The sequence below is a fragment of the Schistocerca americana genome, chromosome X, assembly GCF_021461395.2.
Source record: "Schistocerca americana isolate TAMUIC-IGC-003095 chromosome X, iqSchAmer2.1, whole genome shotgun sequence".
Taxonomy (NCBI): domain Eukaryota; kingdom Metazoa; phylum Arthropoda; class Insecta; order Orthoptera; family Acrididae; genus Schistocerca; species Schistocerca americana.
In genome coordinates, this window is record NC_060130.1 from 399161256 (window position 1) to 399178297 (window position 17042).

At 44.7% G+C, this 17042-nt stretch overlaps 1 protein-coding gene across 1 annotated transcript in view; it reads left to right on the top strand.

Annotated features, from left to right (window-relative positions):
- The first annotated feature begins 348 nt into the window (after window positions 1-348).
- The window catches only part of LOC124556048 (zinc finger protein 628-like), a 196562-nt gene continuing 179868 nt past the window's right edge, over window positions 349-17042 (top strand). Inside the window, exon 1 of the mRNA XM_047130081.1 lies at window positions 349-427. Within this exon, the coding sequence (XP_046986037.1) occupies window positions 349-427 (79 nt within the window). The remainder of the gene's footprint in view (window positions 428-17042) is intronic.

The window sequence follows — 17042 nt, forward strand, 5'->3', positions numbered from 1 at the left end:
GCTCTACTTCCATCTTTTTAGCCGCGTGGGTAGAAATCCACACATACTCCACCTCATTACGCAATTCGTTGAAAATATTCTAACGCCATGTAACATAAACCCAAACGGCTCGACGATTTCGCTTATCTTTTGCAAGGTTGTAGTACATACTTTAATGTAAAAAATGAATCTCAATTACGATGCGTTTCTCAAGTAATCTTCATAAATCAACGGTTAAAGTTGCTTACTATGATACCAAGCCATCGAGCTGCACAATCTGCAAAGGTGGTAGTGTGATGCCGAAGGATTTGCTACAAACAGATCAAACAGCAGTCAGGTAAGGTGGAAGCAATAACACTTTCATTCAGGATGCAGTTGAAGAAAGTAATAACACTATCAAGCAGCTGTACAGTCTATGTGGGCTACAGGAAGACAAAGCACACAGCAAGTAAGTACCTCGGGAGTTACTAGAGTAGTTATCACCATACTGGTAACTCGGTTTAAAGTTTGTAATGGAGCCCCTATAGTGAGGTGTAGTCCAAGGCCTACGTCTGCGAGTCGGTGTCCGCCGATGGTAACATTCGTCAGATCGGCGGAGGTCGGCGCTAGTCGGGAGGAACAGCGGGGCGGTCAGAGCAGATGTCCGACATAACTCCCAAATATGACTGGTTTGTCGCAGGTCGTGTGCAGGCTTAATTAAGTACAGCTGTGGCGGATGAACACAGCACGGACTATTTTTTAGCACGTGATACAGAAGAAAGTAGTCCCGCACTGACTACACTTCCTATTGTCGATCGGAACGATGTCAGACCAAAAAAAAAAAAAAAAAAAAAAAGCTGGTTGCAGACGACATCTGAAGTTAGACCATGTGCGGAAAGTGGGTGTGAGTAGAGTTGCTGTCTGGTCAAAAAGTAGGTGCAAAGACCGCAGGTAGATTAGAACGGCGTCGGATTGTTGTAATCAATTACAAAAATCTTCCAACAACCACTCGTATGACGATTCTTCAGTCACTATTGAAGATCCTGGTAACGGTTCCATTTCAACAACACAGTAACATATCTTATCAGTGAAGACTAACGATCGAGAGTCCTGAACCAGTTGACTAACAACTCTTTCTTTCACTTTTAGCTCCGAAATGAACCGGTCTGCAGCACAGCAGGTAGGAAAGCTGGCAGTCTAAGCCTATTCCACGAATAGAGCACAAGTTCAGTGTACAAGGTGTACAGCGACGCAGTCCCTGATTTCAAAACTAAATATATCGGAATCTAAGATCAATAAACGAGTGCAACACGTGGTATGTTTTATTGTGAAAGTGTAAGAATTATATACATTAGTTATATAGAAGTTTCGAAATAGTTCCAAAACTCGCCAACAGATGGCGCTGCAACACGCAGTGCCTATAAATAGTGTGCCACAGCTCAGAGTAGTCAGTACTACCCTTGAAACGTAAAACGAGGTTAACGTACCGAGGGAAGAGATTGAATGATGTATTCCATTGAACAACGTGTTTTTACTGGAAAAGCACAGGTTAGAAAACAGCCCTGCGGCAAAAGGACATAGTTGCCAAACACGATTCAGTGTTCCAGAAAGATCCGATGCGAAAACTATTCTCAAATTCCAACGAACAGACAGCGTGGTTGATCTATCGGGGAATGTTGGCCCCAGGCAAATTGAAGTTACTCTTAAACATGTCGCCACGGTTTCTGGAATTCTTCACTAAAATCTAAGGAAATCCGTGTGAGGAACTGCAGCTGAGACTTGTTTGAATTATTCTAGCAAACAGGAAATATTTAGACAAAGCCTACACATGTTTCCATTCAAAATTCAAACCACCAGGCCATACCTGTGCGACAGAGGGCTGACTTTGCGAACCAGATTCTCACAATGATTAATAATGAAGGAGTTGATGTTGGGCGCATCTAGTTCACAGATGAAACACACTTCCACCTGAATACAGTCGTGAATAAGCAGAACTGGCGATTCTGAGGTTCCTAAAATTCCCATCTATGTGAAGCGAAATCACCTTGTTCTCCAAAGGTTACTGTTTGGACTGTGGTATGCAGCAGAGACATTATTGGCCTTTTTTACTTGTAGGAAACGATCAGTGGTCAACATTACGCCATTATGGAACAGTTTGTCGCCACACAACTAGCGTTGGAGGATCGACCAGGCACCGAGGGGTTCATGCAAGATTTGTTTCGCTTTTTTTATGAATAGTTCGGTAATACAGTCAATGCGTTTGATTCTTACAAATTGCCTGTTGCACAGACTGACTACTTTTTATGCGTCACGTTTAAAGGCACTGACTCCTGAAACCGTCCCATCACTCAGTACGAGCTTGAATCGGTGATCTGTATGGCATCTGAATCGAGTTCCGTTGAGACACTGCAGGATTGGACGGCAAATTTCATTGATCGTTTGCGCCATCTCTGCACAGCGAGTGGTGGTCATTTCGAAAGGACTGTGGTATGACTGGAAGGACTGCTCGCAGAGGATGAGTTTCACTACGCACGCGTACACCCTGTACGTTATTCTAACACTGTTTAATTCAGTATGACTTAACTACGATACTCCTACGGTGCATAGATAAATAAACTTCTGTTTCTTCATGAGTTTCACTACGCACGCGTACACCCTGTACGTTATTCTAACACTGTTTAATTCAGTATGACTTAACTACGATACGCCTACGGTGCATGGATAAATAAACTTCTGTTTCTTCATGATTCCAATTATACCACGATTACAACTCTCCAGGAATGTATCACAATGATTGTCATTAAGAACAACTTTCTGTAATGACGGGCCTGGCCGGCTGTTCCTGTTTGTAGTGGTGATGGCAGGTCGGCGTTAGGATGTAGGCAAACCACCACTCCACGGCGTGGATGAGCTATTTTGCTGTGAGAGGATGCTCGATGGTGCCTAACGATGCGTCAGTGGAAGAATATTGACGAAACACTTATTGTGATTTTTCAGTTTCTCCAGGCGTATTTCTTGCTCGAATAGTCCACGGGTGTACTGCCGGTCCATAGTGTCCAACGGGCACAATATTTCGGCGATGAGACATGTCGCCATCGTCAGGTGCGCTGACGAACTGAGCTCCTGAGGGCGGAGCTGCCTGTGGCCAGACGTCTCACTGACCGCAGACGCGCGGGCGCGGACCGCGGAGAGAACGCCTCGCGAGGGGATGGGATTTAAGACGGCCGTCCGCCCTCAGGAGCTCAGTTCGTCAGCGGACCTGACGATGGCGACATGTATGATTGCCGAAATATTGTGCCCGTTGGACACTATGGATCGGCAGTACACACGTGGACTGTTCGAGCATATACTTATTATTCAGAACATTTCAATAAGTGTGATGTCGCTCCAGTCAGCTAGCGCTCACAGAGGGCCGATAATCCACGCCTGCTGAGATAGGCACTGGCCAATGCAAGCTCGCAGCAGCAGATGAGTGGCAGAAAGGAAATCAGTAGTGTCAGCGCCAACAACACCGCCAGGCCGCCGAGTCACCCACACTGCCCTGCAGCAGCTAGTAGCCTCGTGAGTAGGCAGTCGTGGTAAGCGTATAGATGGAGAAGCCACCAGCGGCGGAGACTGAATCACATGGATAGTGGAGACACGATGTTTGCCCACCCAGGTGGGAGTAGACGAGCAGCTGCATGCCCCCCAGTCACGAACTAGATGCCACCAAGAGGTCCTTCAGTTGTAGAGCATCAAGTTTCCAGAGTGGGACGCTGCAGGAGCACAGCGCTGTGCTTAGAAGTATCTAAATCCACAGTAGAAGATATGTAGATCCACGGAATTGGAAGATTATTAGCCGAAAAGATTGCGGACCGACTGCGACACTTCCAACTGAAAATGTGGAATATTTATATGGCCCAAGCCAGTGCTTGTTTTGTGACAGGGCTGGTTTCATCCACTTACGTCATAACAGAACCTCGGCTGGAACGTGAGGTAAGCAGGCCACCCGTGTCGTGGCCACACCATCTTCCTGCACTATCGGTACTTTCGCGCCTCTGGTCGCCCTGCTTGAAAACAGCGTGAAGAAACTGCCTCGGTGCCAGTGCAACAGTTCCCGCTGAATCAGCGTACCGTACTGGTTAACTTGCAAGTCTCCCTTGTTCCGCTTCTCTGGATTAGTGCATCACTCGAGGATGATGTCTTGATTTTATTTAGCTGTGTCAAGTATATTATTTTGTGGCACAACAGTTAATTTCCGAAAAAAAACCTGATTCATTGTACCCTTACCAGCTTTTGGAGGGAGGTTAGAGAAGAAAAAGGAAAATGACTGCAGTACATGCTGACACCTAATCTGTTTCGTCAACTTGGCTTGCTAAAGCCGCTGCTCGATGGTTGGAGCCCTCTTACGGTATTGAAAAGTTTGTAAAACTTGGAGCCTCAATTTTTCGGAAACGCTTCAGAAGCACATCGTACTGTAAAAGCATTCGTTGCAGTAAGTACTGCAATAGGGCAAAAGATGAGCAAGTCACTGATGTTTTTGATAGTTTCCTTCTTAGCTGAAAACATTTATAAACGATCGGACTACTTCAGGAATGCTGGCAGTATGTAAGTTGTTGAAATAACGTGGGTGACATGACAATTTCCCACATCCCTTTGCTCTGTACGAGTTTCATGTCAGTGGTGCGTGCGCATCATCTCATGACAATCAAATGAAACGGTGTGTGTGATCTAAACTCCTAGAGGGTGGAGACAGCAGTATTCTGGCGATCGGGATTCTTGCATCGCCAAATGCATGGCTAGTAAGGACCGAGGAGAGTTCTGCAATTTGTCTGTCCTTCCGCAACCGTTCTCCACAGCTGTCTCTGCTTTGATGCCACGACGAAACTAGAACCCGCAAGCGATCTCCTTCCACCTTTTGCTGTACTTCTGAGCCGCTCGTGCTGGCCGGGGTGGCCGAGCGGTTCTAGGGGCTACAGTCTAGAACCGCGCGGCCGCTGCGGTCGCAGTTTCGAATCCTGCCTCGGGCATGGATGTGTGTGATTTCCTTAGGTTAGTTAGGTTTAAGTAGTTCTAAGTTCTAGGAGACTGATGACCTCAGCAGTTAAGTCCCATAGTGCTCAGAGCCATTTGAGCCGCTCGTAGCCAAGTGAGGTAGTGCCATACAGCGGTGTTACAATAACAGGCTCTTGAGATATCGTCTGTATTCACTGGTATGGCATAGTATTGCTTGCCATTGAACTTAGATCACGCTCGTGGCATTGGAAGTGAAATGCATCTTAATTATTATAGACAGAAACCAGTACAGACCACTAATAATCGGTCCTATGCCATCACAGGAAGATCGGCAGCCAGTATCTTATTTCGCGTGCTTCAACAGCTTTTTCTTTTAATTTTGGCTTATAACCCTATAATAAATTTTATAGCGCAGCATTTCTGCTGATGGCAGTGACATTTGTGTTTTAAATAGGCGTATTTACTACCTTAGGGTTATTACGCGTCTGAAACCAAACAGAAGGATGTCGTAAACGAATTAGGCAGAGGAAATAAGTAGGAAGGGCGAAAGCTCGCAAGTGGTAGAAAGCAATTTGGGAAAAGCTTCATATCTCAGTCGAAAACTAGGTTTCCCCATTTGTCAAAGTCGAGTGAGATATATCTAAAGGAGCTGCAGATAAAAGTAAGCTACGCATATTTCGAATCTAACGAAAAATAGACGGAAGAATGCCTACGGATTAAGAAATATACCGAATTAAAAAATGTATTCACGTGTGAGGAGACTAATGTAGCCTACCTAAGTTCGACCGGTACACACACTCACATATGAGAGATAAAGATATCAGTGACATCGGTACTACAAAACATTTAGGGGCGCTTAGGAAAAACAATGCACCAGGGCTTGCCAAAATGCCAGTTAAATCTTGGATTGAATATCTCTCAAATTACCTCCTTTTCTATCTCACATTCATCGAGAATCTCTAGCGCAGCGAATAATCCCGTGTGCCTAAACCCTATTTACAAAAAGGAGGATAGATGGGATATTCTGAATTACAGACTAGTATCGCTGACTTAAATCTGTTGCAGTATCTTACAAAATATTCTAAGTTCAACCATTATGACGATTCTGGAGAAAAGTAAAATAATTTTCACTTAATGATTCAGCATGGATTGAGTAAAAAAAAACAACTTGGGTGGAGCACATGTTCATGCACAATATACTTCAAACTTAAGATGCTAATCAACAGGTAGGCTTCACCTTCCGAGATTTCGAAAAGGTGTTCGAATCTGTACGGCAACGTCGATTGCTACCAAGACACGAAGGTATGGGGTGTCTCCGTAAATATACAAAGAGCATCTGTAAAGTTCAGTGAATGGTCTCAGAAAATAAAGGAAACAAGAGTTACAAACAAAATACCTTTACTGGCCTTCAAAGTAACCACCATCAGTTACAATACATTTCTGACATCTGTTGTAAAGCTGTTGGAAATTGCCACCAAACACTTCATGTGCAATCGCTAAAGGCACGCGTTGTTGGATATCCACGTGCTGACTTCCTCTCTCCTTATGCTTCAGATTTAGTGCCGGTATTCTTCTTTTTGTTTACTGGCCTTAAATTATCCGTGAAAGGCTTACGCTTTGCATACTCTCTATTATATCATCTGCGAAGGGAAGCCTTTCGGAGAGAATTGAAGGCGGGGATCATAAAGGAGCCTCCGAGCGCCAAATCTGGAGAATAAGGATGGTGTTGAAGAACAGACACTTCGCGTTGAGCGAGAAAGATGAACTCACGAATATCTAACAAAGAGTAGCCACGTGGTTCGAGCGATTTCACAAGAAGCGTTTGGTGGTATCCTTCGTCCGATCGGTCACGAAATGGATACCACTGTGAAAATCAAAAGTCTTTTATTTACGACAGTTAGCTACACCTTCCAGCTACTTCTCTACGTAGTCACCGCTCCGACTTATACAACTGTCGTAGCTTTGTACCAACTTTCCAATACTCTTGTCATAGAAGGCTTCCCGCCACTTGTCTACGCTAGTCTGGAGCTCGTTGTCTGTGCCAAAATGTTATCTGCGTAGCCAAAGGTTTATGTGAGTAGAGATGAAACTCAGGATGAACAAATTACGGGCTGTATTATGGGTGATCAAACACTTCCCAATCGAAAACGCCGCAGGAGTATCTTCATTGCCCCTGCAGAGTGCGGCCGAGAACTGTCATCAAGAAGGAAACGTATGACAATTGCATTATGTGAGCTCCATGACATTAGGCGAAATCTCTCACCGGGCCCACATATTTGGCGGGAGACACTATTTTCTAGGCATCGTTAAATGGTCACTGTGCCCCCAGAACTGAAAAGAGCGACGAGACGCGACTGACAGGAATACCAGAGACACTGCCCAACGCATCTGTGCAAAGCTTCATCGGACGTTCACTGTGGTTTCCATTTCGTGCCCAACTTTACTTTACGAATAGGCATCGTTGTATCTGCTTATTAATTTAGTAGACAAGTCAGTTGGTATAAGTATTTAGGGGTTCCACTAAACAATAATATGAAATTGAATGATTAGTATTAGGGAACGCGAAGGGAAGACATAGATTTGTTGGAAGAGTTCAGGGAAAATGCATTGCATCTATAATCGAAATTGCATACAAGACAATAGTGCGATCCATTCCAGAGTATCGATGTAGTATTTGGAGTCCTTATCAAGCAAGCATGACAAGACAGTGAATGAAATCAGAGACGCGTTCTAAGGTTTGAAACAGTAAATGCGAAAATGTAATAGTATTGCTAAGATATCTCAAACTGAAATACTTGAAAAAAAACGACTACTTAGTTCTGGCGAAGTACTTTAGTTAAATATAGGCAACCCGTATTCCAGAATGACTGTGCTGTCATTATGTTACAGCTATCGCATATCTTGGGTAAAAATCGTGCTAGTAAGATAAGAGAGGTCGGGCACTTACGTAGGTAAATAGTCAGTTGTTATTCCCACGCTCATTACGCGAATGGAATAGGAAAGAAATTCGATAACGTTTGTACGATGCACCTCCTCCATGTACCGCACAGTGACTTGCGTTATACATAAGTAGATGAAGGAAAACGTTATGTTGCTAGATAGCAGCCGTCAGTGTAATCGACACATTTTCCATTTTCCTAGACACGATTCGTGGAACTGTAAGCAATTTTAAAATTAATTGTACTGAAGGTAAAGCACAATGTGGAATCGGTGAAACGTGTCAGGATGAAGTGTTGGCAGAACACTCCTTTTACTCTGATCCCTCTCATACATTCCACTTTCCTCTCAGTGACAATGTGATTGTGTGTTACTGCTGATAAAAAGGTTAGTCACATTTCTCTGAACAACTAATTTTCTTTTTGTTACAGTATTTTCATTCAAGCTTCAAGTATACTGAATAGTTTCTTATACAGGAAGTTAGATGTATATGTGCAGATACCATGGTCATTGGTACCGTAATATGCCCCCAGTTCAGTGTGTTAGTTGTTTTTTCTCTGCATCTAACAGCCTTACCGCAAACGCGTCACACAATTTACTCCCTGACGTTTTCTGCATGGTTGTAACTGCATCACTAAATGGACTACACCTGTCAGTACAGACTTACCGTTTTACTTCCTTACCTCTACACTCCTGAACTGACCTGCCTCCCAGGGGAAAAAAAGCATTAATGAAGTGTTCTTGCCACATGTACTTGGATGTACTAACCATCCTAAAAACATACTGCTCTTAATATCTACGAGGTGCATTCAAGTTCTAAGGCCTCAGATTTTTTTCTAATTAACTACTCACCCGAAATCGATGAAACTGGCGTTACTTCTCGACGTAATCGCCCTGCAGACGTACACATTTTTCACAATGCTGACCCCATGATTCCATGGCAGCGGCGAAGGCTTCTTTAGGAGTCTGTTTTGACCACTGGAAAATCGCTGAGGCAATAGCAGCATGGCTGGTGAATGTGCGGCCACGGAGAGTGTCTTTCATTGTTGGAAAAAGCCAAAAATCACTAGGAGCCAGGTCAGGTGAGTAGGGAGCATGAGGAATCACTTCAAAGTTGTAATCACGAAGAAACTGTTGCGTAACGTTAGCTCGATGTGCGGGTGCGTTGTTTTGGTGAAACAGCACACGCGCAACCCTTCCTGGACATTTTTGTTGCAGTGCAGAAAGGAATTTGTTCTTCTAAACATTTTCGTAGGATGCACCTGTTACCGTAGTGCCCTTTGGAACGCAATGGGTAAGGATTACGCCCTCGCTGTCCCAGAACATGGACACCATCATTTTTTCAGCACTGGCAGTTACCCTAAATTTTTTTGGTGGCGGTGAATCTGTGTGCTTCCATTGAGCTGACTGGCGCTTTGTTTCTGGACGACCGACGAAAAGAAAGTCCCATTCATGCTGTCGTTGTGCGTCAACATTGCTTGGCATCATGCTACACAGGCAGCCATGTGGTCGTCCGTCAGAATTCGTGGCACCCACCTGGATGACACTTTTCGCATTTTCAGGTCGTCATGCAGGATTGTGTGCACAGAACCCACAGAAATGCCAACTCTGGAGGCGATCTGTTCAGCAGTCATTCGGCGATCCCCCAAAACAATTCTCTCCACTTTCTCGATCATATCGTCAGACCAGCTTGTGCGAGCCTGAGGTTGTTTCAGTTTGTTCTCACACGATGTTCTGCCTTCATTAAACTGTTGCACCCATGAACGCACTTTCAACACATCCATAACTCCATCACCACATGTCTCCTTCAACTGTCGATGAATTTCAATTGGTTTCACACCACGCAAATTCAGAAAATGCGAATGATTGCACGCTATTCAAGCAAGGAAAACGTCGCCATTTTAAGTATTTAAAACAGTTCTCAGTCTCGCCGCTGGCGGTAAAATTCCATCTGCCGTACGGTGCTGCCATCTCTGGGATGTATTGACAATGAACGCGGCCTCATTTTAAAACAATGCGCATGTTTCTATCTCTTTCCAGTCCGGAGAAAAAAAATCGGAGGTCTTAGAACTTGAATGCACCTCGTACAATTATTAGTCTGCAAATGAGGCAAATACTGACTTAATGTTGTTCAGTACAATGCCCTCTGTCACCAACAAAAATATCTACACTTACACCGTTAACATCCTGTATGTTTGCAAAAACTGATCGTCAGTGTTTGACACGATCATGTTACCTTTCAGTATATAACTGCCCTATTACTCTAACAGTTTGGCGACATTTGCCGTAAACGAACCCACATCCAATTTTTCGACTATCGTCTGTCACGTGAAAGTCGGAAAAGCTTCACTAGTAAGTTGTCTAATCGCTACAAACAGCAGATCACAGACTGATGGGCTCCAAGTGCACAGGTGAACACACGAACGTTTCCTTGCATTTGTTACTGTAGGGCGGACACTTGTGGAGCCTCTTATCTTGACAGTACTTTAGTGCGCTGTTACCTTCTTACTATTTGATCAAGTTCAACTTGCGTTTTATCGATGTTAAAGCCCTCTTTGCACGCATTTTCTGATGCCACAGGAACAGGTGCATAGTTCTATTAAGAAAATGCGAAGTCGGTGTCATAATTAGGCAGATATGAACATACTACTTTTTGCGAACAGTCTGAAATAACCGCACTACGCCAACCGGCCGTCGTCATCCTCTGTCATACAGTGACATTTGGAGGTGTTGTGGAGTGACATGGTGTCAGCCTTTGTCCACTTTCCAGATGTTTGAACCGCTGCTTCCTATTCACATAGCTCCGCAGTTGGCATCGCGAAACTGACTGGAACCTGTTCCAGTCCTCCCAGTAAGGAAAAATCCCTATTCCTACCGAGAATTGATCCCGTGTCCTCCGCACAGCAGTCAGATGCACTGACCACTCAGCTATGGAGACTGATTGTTCTGTAGATATAAAAGGAACCTTGCATACTTACGAAAATTCTACATTTTTGTGCTATGACTAAGCCAAACCACATCTTGATAATTATGCTCGTTCTGGATATATTTTGAGTGCCTTGTCTTAGCTGTCTCTTTCCATATGTATAACAGAGTGTTTCACGTTCGACACAACGGCCCGATGCAAATGGAGTGTAAGTTTTAACCGAGCGGGCACGGAAAGAAGTCCGAGAAAATATTTGTGCCATTTGCACTTCAGACTGGCTTTTCGGTAGCTCACACACCTGTTCATAAACTGAAGCCAAAATATTACAAAGTAACCGTAATACATCGACTGAAACACAAATATCACTGCTCGACGTCAGTATTGCAACTGGATATTACTGTCCGTTGATAGTGAATTCGTTGATCCAGGTTTTTTGATACAAAAATGCTGTTTTTTTTGTATAATTATGAAGTATCCCAACATGTGTAGTGATGGAGGAACTCGCCGTACAATCGACGCTGAAGTTTTGAAAATCCTTATCCGTTACATTAAGAGCCAAAATGTGTAAACAAGAGTGTAGTATGCAGTTAGTGTAACACGAAATTTTAGACCCATTTTTTCCATTAAATAACGACTTCTGAAAGGTATATGAAGAAAATATTGTAACCTAATTCAGAGAGCCAATAAACATTGAAAAGATCTACGACTATTGCACGTAGCGCAATTCACGATCACATATTGCCAATGGGTCTATGACAGTGTTAGGAGGTGTTCTAAGTGCCAGTATCGTTTTTTTTTCTTTTATAAGGTCTATCTATACTGTCTTTATGTGACTGTGCCAGATAGAATAGGAATTTGGGTTTGTGTGATTACGTTGCAGTAAAATTAAACTTTCCCTTTTCCACACATAAAAAGTCTGGCGGAGTGCAATAGCAGGAAAATGTCACCGGCTACGTATAATTCAAGACACACTGACACTCGGGTCTCAAGCTATTCTGTAGATGAATCTAGACACAATGAGCCTAACTGACATTTTATTAATACAAAACGTAAATGTAAATTGTGTAGAGGAGACGATAGTAGTGTATAAAAAATGAACATCGTTAACGCGGTTGCTGCATATAAGATTCGGGAAGTGATTGGTAAACAGAAAGCGAGAACATAGACAAGTTTGGTGTTTTATCCGGTGATGCAATTAGCGAATCTTTTGTGAATATACACTCCTGGAAATTGAAATAAGAACACCGTGAATTCATTGTCCCACGAAGGGGAAACTTTATTGACACATTCCTGGGGTCAGATACATCACATGATCACACTGACAGAACCACAGGCACATAGACACAGGCAACAGAGCATGCACAATGTCGGCACTAGTACAGTGTATATCCACCTTTCGCAGCAATGCAGGCTGCTATTCTCCCATGGAGACGATCGTAGAGATGCTGGATGTAGTCCTGTGGAACGGCTTGCCATGCCATTTCCACCTGGCGCCTCAGTTGGACCAGCGTTCGTGCTGGACGTGCAGACCGCGTGAGACGACGCTTCATCCAGTCCCAAACATGCTCAATGGGGGACAGATCCGGAGATCTTGCTGGCCAGGGTAGTTGACTTACACCTTCTAGAGCACGTTGGGTGGCACGGGATACATACGGACGTGCATTGTCCTGTTGGAACAGCAAGTTCCCTTGCCGGTCTAGGAATGGTAGAACGATGGGTTCGATGACGGTTTGGATGTACCGTGCACTGTTCAGTGTCCCCTCGACGATCACCAGTGGTGTACGGCCAGTGTAGGAGATCGCTCCCCACACCATGATGCCGGGTGTTGGCCCTGTGTGCCTCGGTCGTATGCAGTCCTGATTGTGGCGCTCACCTGCACGGCGCCAAACACGCATACGACCATCATTGGCACCAAGGCAGAAGCGACTCTCATCGCTGAAGACGACACGTCTCCATTCGTCCCTCCATTCACGCCTGCCGCGACACCACTGGAGGCGGGCTGCACGATGTTGGGGCGTGAGCGGAAGACGGCCTAACGGTGTGCGGGACCGTAGCCCAGCTTCATGGAGACGGTTGCGAATGGTCCTCGCCGATACCCCAGGAGCAACAGTGTCCCTAATTTGCTGGGAAGTGGTGGTGCGGTCCCATACGGCACTGCGTAGGATCCTACGGTCTTGGCGTGCATCCGTGCGTCGCTGCGGTCCGGTCCCAGGTCGACGGGCACGTGCACCTTCCGCCGACCACTGGCGACAACATCGATGTACTGTGGAGGCCTCACGCCCCACGTGTTGAGGAATTCGGCGGTACGTCCACCCGGCCTCCCGCATGCCCACTATACGCCCTCGCTCAAAGTCCGTCAACTGCACATACGGTTCACGTCCACGCTGTCGCGGCATGCTACCAGTGTTAAAGACTGCGATGGAGCTCCGTATACCATGGCAAACTGGCTGACACTGACGGCGGCGGTGCACAAATGCTGCGCAGCTAGCGCCATTCGACGGCCAACACCGCGGTTCCTGGTGTGTCCGCTGTGCCGTGCGTGTGATCATTGCTTGTACAGCCCTCTCGCAGTGTCCGGAGCAAGTATGGTGAGTCTGACACACCGGTGTCAATGTGTTCTTTTTTCCATTTCCAGGAGTGTAGATCCTTAATTCAGAACGGGTCGCTGTTTATGACAGGAAATGAAGCGAATTTCGAACGGGTCGCTGTTTGTGACAGGAAATGAAGCGAGCGAGCAGAGGAAAACCATACTTGATGATGATGACACCTGTACTTACAGCGTCGGAATGTACTCGTTCGACTGATGATCTCAGATGTTAAGTCCCATAGTGCTTAGAGCCATTTGTACTCCTTCCGCTGTGAGCAACTGCCTTTTGCAAGGTGCAGTTCCCATCACAATGTTGAGACAAAAACTGTTTGAGATGGGCTTACATTTACAGACACCAGCAGCGCGATTATCACTGACAAGGCGTGACACTCGTATCCGGCCTCTGGCGTTTAGAATATTTTTCGACGGCTGTTCCTGAGACTATGAGTGTTACATCAATCTCGACAGACGCATTGGGTGGTGCACACTCATAAACGACCTACAAATCAAGAAATTTCTGTCGCGGTATGGTCATGGGCACGTCCTCTCGTCTGCCATTCTGTCACAACTGCACATCGACTCGTCTTACTGCAATAAGTCCACACAACTGACTGGAATTTACACCCGGTTACCATGTTTACTCCATGTACAGCGCACCAAAGCGATACGTATGCTGCTTAGAGGGGGTAACTAATATTTTGTCCTGTGAGCTCGCAATAACAAAGAAATTAAATTTATAAGATGTAAAATCTTTTAAACGTCTGGGTCTTCATCTTTTCTGAGATGTCATGTTACTGATTTTAAAAAAAATTGCCCTGTGAAAGAAAACTTTTACCTTTTTATGAAATTCAATATAAAGTTTAAATAAGCATAATTTGATCAAGTACTTTTCCTTTGTTTTCAATTCCTAGTGAGACTTGGGCTTTCGTAGAGGACAAAGGAAGCAGGACTCTCTCCGAAGTAACAATGAGCAAGAAAGAATAATGGTTTACAACTGACGGAAAAATTCACGACATAAAAAAATATTTAATGTAGGGCAATGAAATTTCTTAGATTCGTCTAGCTAACGTATTGAAGTTGTTAACATTGCGAGATCGCAGGTTAATGTTAGCGCGAAATACGCCATCGCAAATGTAGAAGTCTGGTACATTAATGACAGGCGTAACAGGCAGAACGTTGAATGCAAGCATACAAAGGTGCACGCGTTGCATCGTACATGTGACGGATGTCACTTTGTGGGATGGAGTTCCATGCCTCTTGCATTTAGTCGGTCGATGCAGGGACGGTTAATGTTGTTTGTGGATGACGCTGGAGTTGTCATCCAATGATGTCCCATATGTGCTCGACTGGAGACAGATCTGGTGATCGAGCAGGCTAAGTCAACATGGCTCTGAGCACTATGGGACTCAACTGCTGAGGTCATTAGTCCCCTAGAACTTAGAACTAGTTAAACCTAACTAACCTAAGGACATGACAAACATCCATGCCCGAGGCAGGATTCGAACCTGCGACCGTAGCGGTCTTGCGGTTCCAGACTGCAGCGCCTTTAACCGCACGGCCACATCGGCTGGCTAAGTCAACATGTCGACACTCTGTAGAGTATGTTGGTTTACAACAGTGGTATGTGGGTGAACATTATCCTGTCGGAAAACACACCCGGGAGGGCTGTTCATGAATGGCAGTGTAACAGGTCGAATCACCAGATTTGCAGTCTGAGTGCGTGGGGTAACGACTAGTGTGCTCCTTCTGTCGTATGAAATCACATCCCAGACAATAACTTCAGGTGTAGGTCCAGTGTGTCCAGCACGCGGACAGGTTGACTGCAGGCCCTATGCTAGCCTCCTTATAACCAACACATGGTCATCACTGGCAGCGAGATAGAATCACCTGTCATAAGAAAACACTACAAATCTACACCCAGCATGTCAATGAACTCTCGCTTGACACCACCTACAGGGCGTCTGGCTCGGAGCTATCTCTGAACTAACCGATTTGTAACCGTTGTGTCACTGTGGTGCCGACTGCCACTCATATTGCTGCTGCAGGTGCAGTACGATGTGCCAGAGCCTTACGCCGATCACTATGGTCTTCCCTCTCGGTAGAGCCACATGGCCGTCCGGAAGCCGGCCTTCTTGCGACCGTACATTCACGTGATCACTGCTGCCAGCAATCATGTACAGTGGCAATATTCCTGCCAATTCTCTCTGCTGTATCGCAGAAGGAGCACCCAGCTCCTCGTAGCCATCTTATATAACCTCGTTCAAACTCAGTGGGATGTCGACAATGGCGTCTTCGTCGCCCAACAGGCAGACTTGACTAACATCAACTCACTACGTCCAATCTCAAAGGTAACTAACTCTCACGAGTGTTACAGCTGTATTTAAAGCAAACCTAGTTTTCTTATTATAGTGGGGCTACTACAGCCACTCTTACGCAACTTGCGTGAAATTGGTGTAGACATCATCCTTCAGATGTAGAAACACGCCCACCAAATTTCGTTTACGTCGCACAACTCGTAGTTGGCGTTGTGATTATTTTCGGTCAGTATATAATGAGACAAAACTACCACGGAATGCCAAATAAGTTACTACTAGCACATCATATTTCCAATACATCTGTCTCGCATGTTCCCTAGATCGCTAACATTCCACTGATTGCTCTCAGCAGGCACCCAGAGTCTTTAAAGCCGATTGCTCGTCTCCACGGTTTTTTTTTTCCAGAACAGTTGATTTGAACTTACCCCACACCTGTCAGTCACAATATATCATGTCCCTAGTGTGCCTGCTATATGTAATTTATAGATAAATATATATGATTTCTTAGAACAAAAAGAAACGTAGTATATACCAAGTGAACCAAAACTCCATCAACAAACTTTCAGAGTTTGAGCTAAGGACAAAAACAAGGAAAAAATGTCTACTAAATATAGACTCTGAAATCTATACCTTAAAAGCTAGGAGCGCTTGTTCATCTTCGCTACTGCGAAACACATCCCTCCCACTTAACAAGTGCTCATAGTATTTTAGAACCAATGTTGACTAGACTTTTTTCTTGTTTTGGGCCATACTATCACCTTTGAAAGTTTCTGGTGGAGTTCTAATACGCCCACTAAAATTAATTTTCAGTATTTTTACAAATATAATTCCTAAAAAGTTACAAACACCGCAAATTATCACTTTATTTGTAAGACATATGATGTGTTGTTACTTGTCACCCTGAATATATCTGTGGTGGAATTATTACCTGTTTTGGTTCTAGGAAACATCTTACACACACATGCCAGAATTTACAGTTGTACAGACTTAAAATGAAGCAATGTAGAATAGTTAATAGTGGAATATACAAACAAGGGGGATATCACACCTGTTAATCGCGGATTTTGCTGTGTCTTAGGTGTGTTGTAAAGTGACCTGTCCTGTGTTACTGGAAAGCTGCTTGTGATGCGACGACCGCTAGTTTCCGAGCAAATCGATGTTGAAGTTTTCTGCTTACCTACTATACCTGTAACCTATTCCTTTGTCAGCTATCTGAGCGCAGCGCCGCAGCTCAAGTTAACGGCTATCACGATGGCGGTACAGGCTCTAAATCTGTCAGTGCACTTTCTTTCCAACTGCATGGTACAGAATATCACTAAATAGT